The sequence below is a fragment of the Periplaneta americana genome, chromosome 12 (genome assembly GCF_040183065.1).
Source record: "Periplaneta americana isolate PAMFEO1 chromosome 12, P.americana_PAMFEO1_priV1, whole genome shotgun sequence".
Taxonomy (NCBI): domain Eukaryota; kingdom Metazoa; phylum Arthropoda; class Insecta; order Blattodea; family Blattidae; genus Periplaneta; species Periplaneta americana.
In genome coordinates, this window is record NC_091128.1 from 152,045,170 (window position 1) to 152,059,052 (window position 13,883).

Genomic DNA, 13,883 nt, shown 5'->3' on the forward strand with positions numbered 1-13,883 from the left:
GCTACATGCCCTGCCCATCTCAAACGTCTGGATTTAATGTTCCTGAAGAATACAATGCGTGCAGTTCTGCGTTGTGTAACTTTCTCCATTCTCCTGTAACTTCATCCCTCTTAGCCCCAAATATTTTCCTAAGAACCTTATTCTCAAATACCCTTAATCTCTGTTCCTCTCTCAAAGTGAGAGTCCAAGTTTCACAGCCATACAGAACAACAACTGTTTATAAATTCTAACTTTCAGATTTTTTGACAACAGACTAGATGACAAAAGCTTCTCAACCAAATAATAACACGAATTTCCCATATTTATTCTGCGTTTAATTTATATATGTTACTGTTGCTCCAAGATATTTGAATTTTTCCCACCTCTTCGAAGGATAAATCTCCAATTTTTATGTTTACATTTTCCCCATTTTAATAGTAGATATAAATAATACAAATATGCTGCAGGTAAAGATGAATTGATCGTAATAAAAATTATATATTTAATTTATTGTTACGTGTGAAAAGTTGCGTTATCTATTGGATAGTGCACAGACGCGACCGGTGTGGCAAGTTTTAGTACCATATTGAACTTTGTTTTATTAACGATCTCTTCGCTGCCTGCTAATGCCACATAATGTGGTATTTGGCAACTGTGCAATAGATTTTATGTTGCGGCGCTATCTTTTGGTAGTTGAATGAACTACATGACAGGACAAATAGGCTTGAAATATTGGAGATCATAAGACTGGTTTCATAATCCAATTTTGCAATTTTCTTTAGTTTATTCTGATGTGAGTGTTGATTCAACAACGCAATGGAGGCGGTACCAAGATTGCCGATGCTCAGTTTTGACTTAAAAGTCAGTCCAGAAAGCACATCATTTGGGCCGAAACTGAAACAGGTGACTGAAATTGAATTCTGTTACTTTTCAATTTACTTCGTATTTCAAAAACTTACCCAGATATAATATGAGTAAAATCAAACGAAAAAGGAAGTATATTTTAGGTTATCTATTTTTATATTGTAATTGCTACTAAAATACAGTTTCCTGTGTAGTGTAGGTAGGCTGTTCCTTTGTTTGGAAAACGAAATTTAAACAGTCAGAAATGACAGGACCAGGAAGGTTAATTGTAAAAGAGGTGTACATTTTTAAGGTTCAAGTACTGTTTTGTTTCGCTACATGATATTGCGAAAGGTTAGTAGAATGCTGACAGTTCACTTTGGTAATCAAATTTTGGCTATTAAAGCTGAGCGCAGAAGTTAGACTGTTAATAGATTAAACTTATATATTTATTACTCTCTTGTGTACAACGATCATTGAAGGAAAACTTTATTCCCACTTGTTTTGTTATTATGATACCGGTAACTTAAAAATTCGATAAACTTACCTAAACAGCTAGGCTTAAATCTATTACAGCATGAAATGGACACACGGCTTTTGTAAGTGTATGTAATATAGAACTAATTACTAATTTTGTGATAATGTTAGCCTGTGATCATAAAATTAATTAAATATGTCTAATTACAGTATATTCGAGATGTGTATCATGAAGATCCAGAAATGTATTCCAATGAAATTCATACTCTTGAAGGCTTACGTGCACAGGCAGTATGTGCTGTGCGTGATGTCACAGGTTGTTCAGCATTGAAGCGCTACTACTGTCAGCTTCATTTCCTTCAGAGTAGATTCCCAATGGCCAAGGATGGAGCTGCTGCTGTTTCCTTTACATGGTAATGATATGCGTATTAAGTAAGATAGGCCTATGATAAATTATTTTCCTGTAAAATACTAGTTATAACGTAACAAATTCTAAGCATGTATGGTTCGTTTTAATGTGAACCACAACAGCAACAATATTATCATCTTTCAATTAAGTAGAAAGCCCAGTGGCGATTGTTTATAATATGTAGACAGTGGCGGTTCCTCGGGGGAGGGAAAAGAGGAACGTCCTCCTCACATTTTCTTCTTTTGAAAGTAAATACCAAATAAAATATGTGCCTTGAAATTCGAGGAAGATTTGATAAGTTTTAAGTTCACAGCTATAAGAAAAAACTCGGTTGATCGAGTTTTAAACGACGAGCACTCATGTGTTGTAGAAAACTGTGAGACAGATGCGAGATTTTCTGTGTGGAGGAAAGGCACTCTATTCCTCCTCTACTGCAGTTAACACACATAGACAACAGCGCACTAGTGGCCAGAGAAAGAAGCAGAGTTTTAAAGCAAGTAAATGAACGGAGAGGGAGGAGATCCTCCTCTGAATCAGTCGTGTACGGGAAATAGAAACCGACTGGTCGTGCAGCAAGCTCGCTACCGCTGCCACCTAACGGTGTTGCATTCAACCGGACTATAACACATCTAGGAGGAGACACGACAAAAACAGTTTTAACGCAACACTATGAAAGACACCATGTAAACGTTTTTTAATTATAAATCAAAAATATTATTCATTGCACTTTATATAGGCTACTATTCATGGTTTGAAACTTTCGTGGATATTTGAAAGTTAAAGTCGGGTTTATGTAAAACAAAGAGGAAGTAGTTCTACGTAGTTGGCCCCTGAAATTCACTTCTATTCATTGTTTACTAGACAGGGCAACAGCCAAGTTGTCAGTTTTGTACAAATATATTTGAAACTGAAAGTAGGTACTCCAAACTACATCATTTTTAACATAAAAAATTAATCGGCCACCGGCAGCTTTGAACAATAATGATAGTATGACTTTACAAGAACTGACATTCTTCGAAAGCATGTGATACTGAACATGTGGCAACACAGACCACGTGGGTGGGTGCAGTGTTCTCGCTTTCCTCAGATTATTTCCCATTCCCATTTCCATTTCCATAAAACAGTTCCAGTTACAAGTTAGTAGCTAGTCTCTTCTAACATGTGTGATGCTGTAGTGTGCTCGAAAAATGCTACGAGGTTGTGAATTTCCTTGTAATTGTTAATTTGCGCAATTATATTTTGGACAATTTAGGAAACTCAGTTTACAAGAACAGATTATTGCTACAAAGAAGGGAAGGCCAACCCCAACACTACCTGGTCGTACATGTATGCATGTAGGCTAATTTGTAGCATGTTTCATTCAAGAAGGTGTCATTTCGTGCTGTTAACTTCTTTCCTCCTCGTAAGAAATATGCAGGAACCGCCACTGTATGTAGACCATAGTTCGGCGTTAGTCGTAAATTATCTGGATAAATCACAATAAAGAGAAAGCCAGGAGGGGAAGTTATCCCCACCCACATGAAATGTGCATTCGAAATAGGGTTGCCATGAGAAGAAATTCTGTAGGAGGACATGGAATCTAAAATAAGAGGACATTGTTGAAAAAAGGAGGACTTTTTAAAAATTGGTATTAACAAAATTAAAGATAGAAACAATGGCTCACTTTAATCAGTTTTCTCATTAGGTGCTGGATCAGTATTACATCTATACCCTACTTACCAGTGGAGCCCACTTTGTGCACAAGAGTCTGAAGAGACAAACTTATATCTTGTAACAAATAACTGTGGAACTGTTCACAGGACATATCCTTGAAATTATGTTTCACCATGATGATATCTCTGACTGTCTCCATTAGCATGCGATTTCGTTCTTTTGTCCATTGAGGAGATATTAGGGAAAATACTCTCTCAGCACTTCCATTGTGACTTGGGATAAATAAGTAGAATTTACATATTTTTAAGAGTTCTGAGAAAGTTTCAGTGCTCGCAGAACTATTGGAATTGAAGAATTTACACCATTGTTTATCTAAACTTAAATATTTGTCAACATTAACTTGATTGGCATATCTTTGTACATTGCAGAATAAAATTGATAAAATAGCTTAGAATCATGAATAGTGACATTTTTAGGGTGCAAGAATTCAAAGCATGTCAATAGGTCATCACATTTTATTTTTTTTATGTGCTCTGGCTTCAACCATTGAAAGCAGTTAAATTCTTTCATAAGTTTTCACCATTTATTTAGATATTCTATGCATAATATCGCACATTATTCAATATTCATATTAATTTTAGTCGTGACCAGAATATTGTATGAAATGGAAGTATAAAAATTGGAAATTTATCTTTTGAAGAGGTGGAGAAGTTCAAATATCTGGGAGCAACAGTAACAAATATAAATGATACTCGGGAGGAAATTAAACACAAAATAAATATGGGAAATGCCTGTTATTATTCGGTTGAGAAACTTTTATCATCCAGTCTGCTGTCGAAAAATCTGAAAGTTAGAATTTATAAAACAGTTATATTACCGGTTGTTCTGTATGGTTGTGAAACTTGGACTCTCGCTTTGAGAGAGGAACAGAGACTACGGGTGTTTGAGAATAAGATTCTTAGGAAAATGTTTGGGGCTAAGAGGGATGAAGTTACAGGAGAATGGAGAAAGTTACACAACACAGAACTGCACGCATTGTATTCTTCACGTGACATAATTAGGAACATTAAATCCACACGTTTGAGATGGGCAGGGCATGTAGCACGTATGGGCGAATCCAAAAATGCATATAGAGTGTTAGTTGGGAGGCCGGAGGGAAAAAGACCTTTAGGGAGGCCGAGACGTAGATGGGAAGATAATATTAAAATGGATTTGAGGGAGGTGGGATATGATGATAGAGAATGGATTAATTTTGCTCAGGATAGGGACCAATGGCAGGCTTATGTGGGAGCGGCAATGAACCTCTGGGTTCCTTAAAAGCCAGTAAGTAAGTAAGAAATGCGAAATGCCGGACATTTCAAATTTTTTTTAAATGTCTGTCGGACAGGAGGACATGTGCTCCTTTTGCAGGACGAAGGGTAACCCTAATTCGACACAACACTCACCTATCACATAGAGTGTCTGATGAGCTAGTAGGAGAAAAGTGGAAGGGGTGGTGAGCGGAGCTTCTACGTTGCGATTTTCCCGTTATAAATCATTGAAAATAACCTTTAAATTGTAGCAAACCACTCTAGAGGCGCGGGGGGGGGGGGGTGCGTGCGTGTCATCAAAACCTATGTAAATTTGAATTTCCTTGATTTTACATTTTCTTTGATTTTACATTAAGTAGTCCCTTCAAAAACGTAAAATACAGGTTACACTATATATCCCTGTGTATGTATTTTTAATTTCAGTCAAATCTTATTTTTACGATTATTGAAGGGCAAGACCCCCAAAAAATAAATATCGGTAGAGAGGCCCAAAGTGTCTTGTCCTCTAAAGTCTGGAATGGAATGGAAGTATCTCCTACTTCATAAAACATGAAGTGATAATGATCGTGATGGTGGTGGTTTGTGTGTGCATGCATTGTATGCATGTGTGTATAAGAAGTTATACCGAAATTATGTTAATGACTTCTGTATTTACAGGCGTGACACATATGCAAATATGGTGTGTAACCTCGCAGATATACGTTTTGAGATGGTATCCATTCTTTACAACATTGGAGCATTGCATACACAGCTAGGAGCTGCAGACAGCAGGGTGACTGCGGATGGAATGAAACTTTCTTGTACTCATTTTCAGTGTGCTGCTTGGGCATTTCAGGTAATTCATATTCTTACACTGTTAGTAAACTTTAACCTTTTATCTTGCCATAAAGTACAATTAGACCATTTTTATTCATTTCTATTTATTACAACTAAACATGAACTAAGAAGACATTTTTATTATGTTGCATTGTGTGTGAATTTTGTTGTTTACAATTCTACTGTCCAGATTCATTTACATTGATGTGTTGCAAGTAATTCTTTCTTTCTTTTTTCTTTCTTTCTTTCTTTCCTTCCTTTTTATTCTATAAATTGCAATAAATGCACTGAACGAAATATTTTTATGAGATCTGTACTGTTTCATTTTGTTTTGTTTATAATGTGACTTTTATTTCACACAACAATGTTGCTTTTATTCACAACAATGACTTTCTATAACTGAATTTAAACACTCCCGTCAACAATGGGTATTTCACTCCACACAGCAACACAGTATTCGTTATTGCACTCCACAGACGACAATGACAATTCACTTGGATTATTGAGAATAACAATGTACTGCTAATCTCAACTAATGTTCACAAAGCACTATTTACAAAACAAAACTGTCAGTTCTCAGTTCACAGTTCGTTGCCTTAGCTAGTTCTTCTAGCTCATTCACTCAAGTTCACAGTATATCGAACTCAAGACTTCCAGAGACAGTCCACTGCACTCGAACTAAAGACTTCCGGATACGCTGCACTCTCCAGGTTGCTGCCATAGTTGCTGTTCTCTTCAAGTCGAACCCAGGTCTCGAAGGCTGGCTTCCTAGCTCGTCCACTGCTGCTTGACAAGACTGACTCACTGTTCTAAACTGAAATGGCTCTCTTCGAAGGCTGCTCGCTTTTTATTAGTTAAACCACACTTCGACCCTCGAAGTTTCTGCTTCTACAGATTTCTGTTCTCACTGCTTCTTTTCCTGGACGATTCTGTTCGGGAGGTTTCGTTTCCCCCTTCACCTCGCCAGTGCAGCTTTGCGTCCCCTTTGCTTCGTACCACACCACAAATGCCCATGCACTAGATGCGTGCACAACTTTCTTTGCTGTGCCGCCTGTCTCTCGCGCTCCCTGCCTTCTGTGGGACGCGAACAAATCTGGTTATTTCCAAAATAATATTTTTTTAGGATTTAGAAAATACTGTATCGAACCTTTACTTTACCCCAGAGTGAACTATAATTTTATATGTCGTGCATGTTACATCCATTGTTCTAATGGTGTCAATCATGATTTTAGTTATTTTCTGTACGTTATATAGACAAAAATCTTTTGGAAATATTCACTTTTGTTCACATTGACATTTATAACAGCTTCCATCAAAATATTGGGAAGCAAGAAGGATGATGACTTCATTGCTAATCCAGAGCATTAGATACACACGCACGCACGCACACACACACACACACACACACACACACACGATGGAGGTAGTAGATCAGCTGGATGATTATCAAAGGAAAATTTGTGTCTACGAGTATTAAATCTCCGGATTAGAGTGATGAGAAAGAGGAGTAATCCTTTGTAAGTATATAACGACGATAATTTCTGGCGAATATTTCGATTTTCGAAGGAATCAAAGCAAAATTTAGCAAGAATGCTAAGTAATAATCTGCAACGAAATGCAAGAGGCGACAGGTTGACAATTTTTTTTTACATCTTCTTGTTGCTTTCAGGGAAGTAAGATATAATATTTTATATTAATTATACCTTTATGTCTATAGGACGATATATCTTAATTCTTAGTCTTTACAGTAATTTTGGACATTTCATTTAATACTCGAAAATGTTGTGGGCGTACAAGAATATGATGCAAATTTTGTCTTCTTATTTTAAGTTTTATGCTACTGGGGCTTTCCACGTAATACTAGCCTATTATATATGAAAGCAGAACCATACTACATTTTAGTTTCCATTGAAATTTTAATCCAGTTAATATTTAGGTTATTAATTCCTTAGAATGTGTTTTCAGTTAGTTAATGTTGGTAGTAGTTATGAACAAACGATAAACTACAACATAAACGCTAGACTTGTGCTAATTATTAGGGTAATATCATTCTGGTGTCTAAAAATCTGTTCCCTAATAAATACTAAGTAATGCTAGTATTTTAAATGCACACGTATTCCCTAAATATAATAATACCTTAGCTGGGAACAAAAGAACGTGACTTACTCCAATTCAATAAAAATATTAATCCCAATGTTCATTTATTTCTAATATCGACAGTGTACAGGAATAAAAATCGATTCTTAGCTGCATTGCCATATATAAAACCACGAACCTCAGTTTCTTCTCAAGCCACGTCTCGACTTCGTTTTAGAAATCGCATAAGGATTCAGATCTCGATCGCAGTTCAAAAGCCGAGGTTTGGAACCACGATTTCGTCCGTGTTTTAGAAATCGACCCTTACATTCCAGCAGTCATTATCATCAATATTAATGGAGGAAAGTCTCGCTGAATAATAAAATTGTTTTATTAACGTATTTGTATATCTTTCTAGCATTTGAAAGACACATTTCCACAACCTGCAGGAGTTGATTTAGCTCCAGATGTCATGCAGTTCATGTACCACTTATGTTTAGCACAAGCTCAGGAGTGCATTTTAGAAAAAAGTATGATGGACAATAGAAAAGCAACCATCATTGGTGAGTGTTGCAACTGATTATCACTACTGTATAATAATAGGGAAATAATACTGTGTAATAATAGGAATATAATAGCATTAAAATGTCCCATTATAGTTGATAAGATGTTCATCATTATTAAAGCATTGAATTTTCTTTTAGCTAAAGTTGCTGTTCAGATTGTGGATTACTATAATCTTGCACTCAACACACTGGAACAGAGTGGCAGTGATGACTGTTCTGTTGCAGAAACCGTGGGTTCGAAGATCTTTAAGGTATATTTTATTTCATCTCATTTACGTTAATTATACACTACAGTAAAACCTCATTTATAATGCTATTCTGTTCATTACGCTCTTTCTGTACGATCTCTAGACATCTATATATATAATTTGAACTGGTAATGGAAATTACGGAAAAACGGCTGAACGGATTTTAATGAAGCTTGGCATCCAAGGATTTTCAGAAAAATAGTAACATTCAGTGAAGCATTAGTTTTCCTACATAATTTCTCTATTTTCCAAAATCCATCTTTCGTCAGTTTTGAGAACTAATGGCATTTCAGAATAAAACAAAACACACACTACAATAATAGTAATATGCGTTACAAGAGCAGTATGTTGAAAGTTTGAAAAAGCGGAACGTAGTTGAGCTTTTTTAATTTCCGAGAATTGAAAGAAAACATACTGCTCGTGTATCGTACATTATTTTGTGCGAAGATCGTTTATTACATACCTGAAAGAGGAATTTCTAATTAGTTGCAATGAAATCTCCATCTTGGTTTCTGTTCAATGACGGCAAATTTGCAAAACAAAATTATCTATCTTCAACATTGTTGCGTTAAAATGTTTTCCGTGTTTACTATACTCCAGCAGGCCGTGATATACGTCTGTCTTTTTTTTCCCCTAGTCTATGATGAGTCTGGAATCTTGTTGATTTTTTCACAGTTTCCTTAATGTTACTTGCATCACGAATGCAGTAACTTTAGTGGAGTTGTAGAGTTTACTTAATTTTTGCAAATATTTAAAAACAATAATTAACAATGCAATTTAGGTGAAATTGCAGTGGTAAGTTTCCAATTTATAATTATTACTATATTGAACGTCTCTAAAGATAATATGTTAAAAGCCTAAAGCAGTAAAATCAATATGTCACTTAAGCGGTAAGAAGAGGGAAATTGTTATGTGTGTTAGGTTGGGAATACTGAATGTGGAATTTTAGACTTACTGTGGATTGGTTTTGTGCGGAAACCAAGCAAATACGCACGATCTCACACAAACAATATTACACTAAGGCCATGACCTGCAGGATTGCTGACATATTTAGAGTTTAGATGGCTCAGATTCTCTGACATCATAATGGCAATATGTCGATATTCATTTGTGTGATTTTTTGATAATGAATAAAAAAATAATTTACAGGTCTGATTCTCTGGTCTGTAGTTTTCCGGGTACAGCTGTGTATTGGATGTTAAGAACTACAAAACTTAAGAATGTTTTATGAGATTATTACCATTAAAAATGAAATATTATTATAGTTAATGCAATTATGTGAGTAGACCTATTTATCACTAATTACACACATTAATGCTATATTGATGATATGAAAGTGAAACCTTTTGGTGTTTTATATAATTAGACGCAGAGAAAGAATATTTAAAATTAGATCTTCATTTCTATAATTTACTGAGTAACAGCTATCTATAATGTTACTGAAAACTATAAAACTTACATAAGGTAACAATATTGTTATTAAAAATGAAATATTTTTATAGTTATTTACGTTATTATTCGAGTGATATGGGTCTTTTTCATATATTTAATGGCAGTGTGATGCACATATTTATGTGTGTTATTCTCTAATTTTCCTAGGTAGCAATGAGTCATGCTTCCTATTTTAGCTGCGTCTTTAAACTAAATTAAAATTAATTTCGTATTTCTTTGGTTTAATTGAACCTGAAATTTTCTTAATTCTCACATACAATCTGCAATGACCTGAAATAGCTACTGCATTACTCCTACATGAAAAACTCGGTGATCGTCCTAACATTGTTACTTGCGTTTTCGCATTGAAACTCAAGAACTGAAGATGGATAGGTTCAAGGAAAAACATTTGGCATAAAAGAAACATTCAGAGGGAGTATGTTTCACTATTATGGAACCAAATAACTTTCAAATTGTCTGGTATTCTTCTTTGAAAATAAATCTGAACAATTTTTATTTGAACTTCTTATGGACATAGTTTGCAGCATTTGCTGCACAAGCCACTAGTTTCAATATAAACCTGCATAATTTTACCTTCTTGTAACGCTTCAAAATCCTGCATGTAGCACTTTTTCGAATTGGAAATGAGTAAAAATTCCGTATAAATTGCGAAACTTTTAATATTTTAAAAGCATGTTAAAAAATATGTTGCTGTGACTATTCAGGGTCATTGCACCACGAATGCAAGAAACAAATTTCACTCTCTACCTGAAAAGACTCTCCTGAGGGCACTGTCTTAAGTTGCACTTACAGTACTTTCTTTTGTATGAAAGGATTTTAAAACTCAAAAGTCTTTCTGTCAATACATTTCTACAGTAGTAATCTCTGTAAAATTTAGTAATCCTTTGAATTTTGTGGAGTGTGCAGTAAGTATGCAGTGCAAAATGATATAACAATCTATGAAACAACCCCTTTCATAATGGATGATAATTGGGCTCCTGTACAGGAGAAGTTGGTGGAAGTTAACATGGAGGATTTTATGTTAGTTGGCAACGGTCTAGTGACCTCAAAATCTGCAGTGTTGATGACATGATTGCGGGTCATGTTGCCACTACTGCCCAAGGTGAAGATTGTGATGAGGAAATTGAGTCTGCAAATGAAAGTGTCCCCACACCAAATGAAGTCCTCAGAGCAATAAACAAACTTCGAAAATACATTAGTATACCTCCTAGCGGTGTATCAAGTGAAGTTTTCTGTAGTTCCTTGAACTGCACAGAATATGTCTGTGGCCGGGAGGAAAAAGGTCTTAAGTAAAAATTTTCTACTTTTCAGGTGAGCAGTAGAAAGATTGAAATTGGTGTCAGTTATAGAGTTTTTAAAATTTATTATTATGCACCGAAGTACATATGATATTTCCGTGCAGAAATTCTGCGTCATCATATGATGAAAGATGAGTGGAACAGAGAAAAATTCTCTTAATTTTAATTAAGAGGTTTTTCCTAGATATTATTTGTTTATATTTCTTCTAAAATATATAATGTTGCTCATTTAACAATTTTCTTGATTATTTCCAAAAATATCCGCACTTATGCCCTTTTAAGACTAGAACCCAAACTGAGTAGAAGGGACTATTTAAACATAAGTCCTTTTTCATGTCAAAATAAATTAGAAATGTAAATCATTAGGAATGCAAAATGGGTCTTAAACAGTTATAGGACTGTTTACTCTGGTGCTTAAAGTTTTAAAAGGAAAGGGCATCAGTATATGATAAAATGGCTAAAATACAAGTTAGACCATTTTAATAGGGAAGCATGGAAAGTAAACTTGTGATGGTTTGTAAGGAATAAAGTATTAAATATTCTTAAATCCTTTATTTTGTGTGTGCTCGATTCAAAAAGTACTTAGGACATTAATTGGTAATGCTCTATAAATCCAGTCAGGAGTCTTATTTGACTTTAACCATTTTACCAGATTGTAGAGAATTGTTTCTGCTTTCAGAATATGTAAAACTCTCATTTGCAGAAAAAATTGACTTAACACCTTTTTCCTCCTGGCCACAGATGTTACCATTCATAACAGTAGTACAAACACACAGCAAATAACAATCAAACATTTTTTTCTGCATCATAATCCACAGTTAATTCCCGATTTACCACGAAAATCGCCTGTAGCTGCATTTAGATTGGCAACAGGCCATGATTGTTTGGCCAAACACCTGCATAGAATTGGAATATATCAGTCCCCTAACTGCCCATTGTGCAACTCAAACCAAGAAATGGATTCGGAACACCTCAAAATCTGTGCTTCAGTGGCTGGCCATGATAATATCTTTGAAAAATATTGGAGTGCAAGAGGTCAAATGACTTTGTTAAACGCCTGGCATTAGAAAACAACATTTTTTTCATATGATATGAGCTCTTATTTGCATTTTGCACAATAAAATATATTTCCTATGAAGTAATGCTATCCTATATCTCCCACTGGAGCAAAGGGCCCCAACAAACTTTCACCATCGTCTTCTATTCTAAGTGATATTGGCAATTTCAGTCCATGATGTCCATGAACTTGATTAAAGATGAACACCAAGTACTTGATCCTATCAATCTTTCTAAACACTGCTTTTCTGCGTAAACATTTCAGTGGACCATGACCTTGTTGGACTTTGGTAGCCTATTGTTTAGATTTGTGGTAATTAAATACAAATACAGAATATTTAGGTCATCTATCTTGCTTAAGTGACAAAATATTTAATATAGACAGTCTTCAGTTTGGTAGGTAAGTTTTTTGAAATGTTTTTAGATTACGAAGTTGCCAGCAATGAGAATACAAGGCACATTTTAAATTTGTATTAATGTAATGATTGTATACTGTTAATGTAACATATCGGATTTTTAGAGATACATAGCTTTTGAATCAATTCACATCCTTTCATTAGTAGCAAAATGTCTTTCGAATTATGTGTACTGTAAAATACATATAATAAAAAGGAACAATAAAAATGTGAGAATACAAATACCAAGTAAACATAAAGAAAAATGTATACTAACATTTTTCGATGGTTATTGTACCACACAGTTGAGATAAATTTCAGGCTTAGGCCCAATACTAAATATTTGAACTAGGTTGATAATATAGGTCAAAATCTTACCAGTAAGTCCTCAGATGTTGATATTTAAAAGCAAAGGTTTTTCCCAGTAACATTTATAAAACTTAGATGGAATAAAAAACTGAAATAAATATCTATTAGAATTCATGTTGTAATTAATACTTTTTTTATGTCAATGAGTATTCTAGCAAAAAATTATTGATTATTAATTTCAAGGAGTTATTCTTTGAGATATTTCAAACAAAAAAGTTTAATATAACTTTGCTCGTTTTTGCTTCCTTTTCGAGGAAAAAAATTATTTTGTTGTTGTTTAGTCAACTCTCCAAAGACAGGTTTGAATCTCATAAGTAACACCAATGAGGCATTACTCATGAGACAACTAGGCCAGGAGATAATGGGGTAGGGTGGCCAGTTCCTTTCCCTCTCCAATGCATACATCGCCGATTAGCTACATATTCCACTAATCAGACTTCAGATGCATACAAACAAAAAATTATTTTATATGAAACATTTCATAGCATATTTTGGGAGAGCTATTGAATTAATTCCCAATATCCTCAGTCAGTTTAGGAGAACATTGCATTATGATAATACATTTTTTAAAGAATGATAGTTTTGTCCTTTAAATGTGCAGAAATTTGATTTGAAAAAATGTAACTTTTCGTTCTGCAAAGGAATTTTAAAATGTGATGCACTCTGACAACATGGTAAAGGTTATTGCTTGGAGAGATGTAGCTTGCATATGCAAGGAATGGGTGAGACAACGAGAAATTAAAACATAATACAATCATTGCTTTTAGAAGATGGCTCAGGAAATTTGATTTCTTGTATGTAAGTTTACCGATTACTACTTTAAAAATTAAAGCGGGAAGGAACTATTTGTGGATGGCTGGAGAAAGTAGTACGACAAACTTGAGATTTTTATAATAATTAATTAGATTTGTATAACATAAAATATGTTTTTCTTAT

The 13,883-nt window shown here is 34.6% G+C and overlaps 1 protein-coding gene across 5 annotated transcripts in view; it reads left to right on the plus strand.

Annotated features, from left to right (window-relative positions):
* The first annotated feature begins 667 nt into the window (after positions 1 to 667).
* Positions 668 to 13,883, plus strand: part of mop (tyrosine-protein phosphatase non-receptor type protein myopic) — a 69,005-nt gene continuing 55,789 nt past the window's right edge. For all 5 annotated transcript variants that reach the window (XM_069842307.1, XM_069842306.1, XM_069842310.1 and 2 more), the window contains exons 1-5: positions 668 to 882; positions 1,510 to 1,712; positions 5,329 to 5,506; positions 7,982 to 8,126; positions 8,268 to 8,380. In XM_069842307.1, the coding sequence (XP_069698408.1) occupies positions 796 to 882; positions 1,510 to 1,712; positions 5,329 to 5,506; positions 7,982 to 8,126; positions 8,268 to 8,380 (726 nt within the window). In that variant the 5' untranslated portion in view covers positions 668 to 795. The remainder of the gene's footprint in view (positions 883 to 1,509; positions 1,713 to 5,328; positions 5,507 to 7,981; positions 8,127 to 8,267; positions 8,381 to 13,883) is intronic.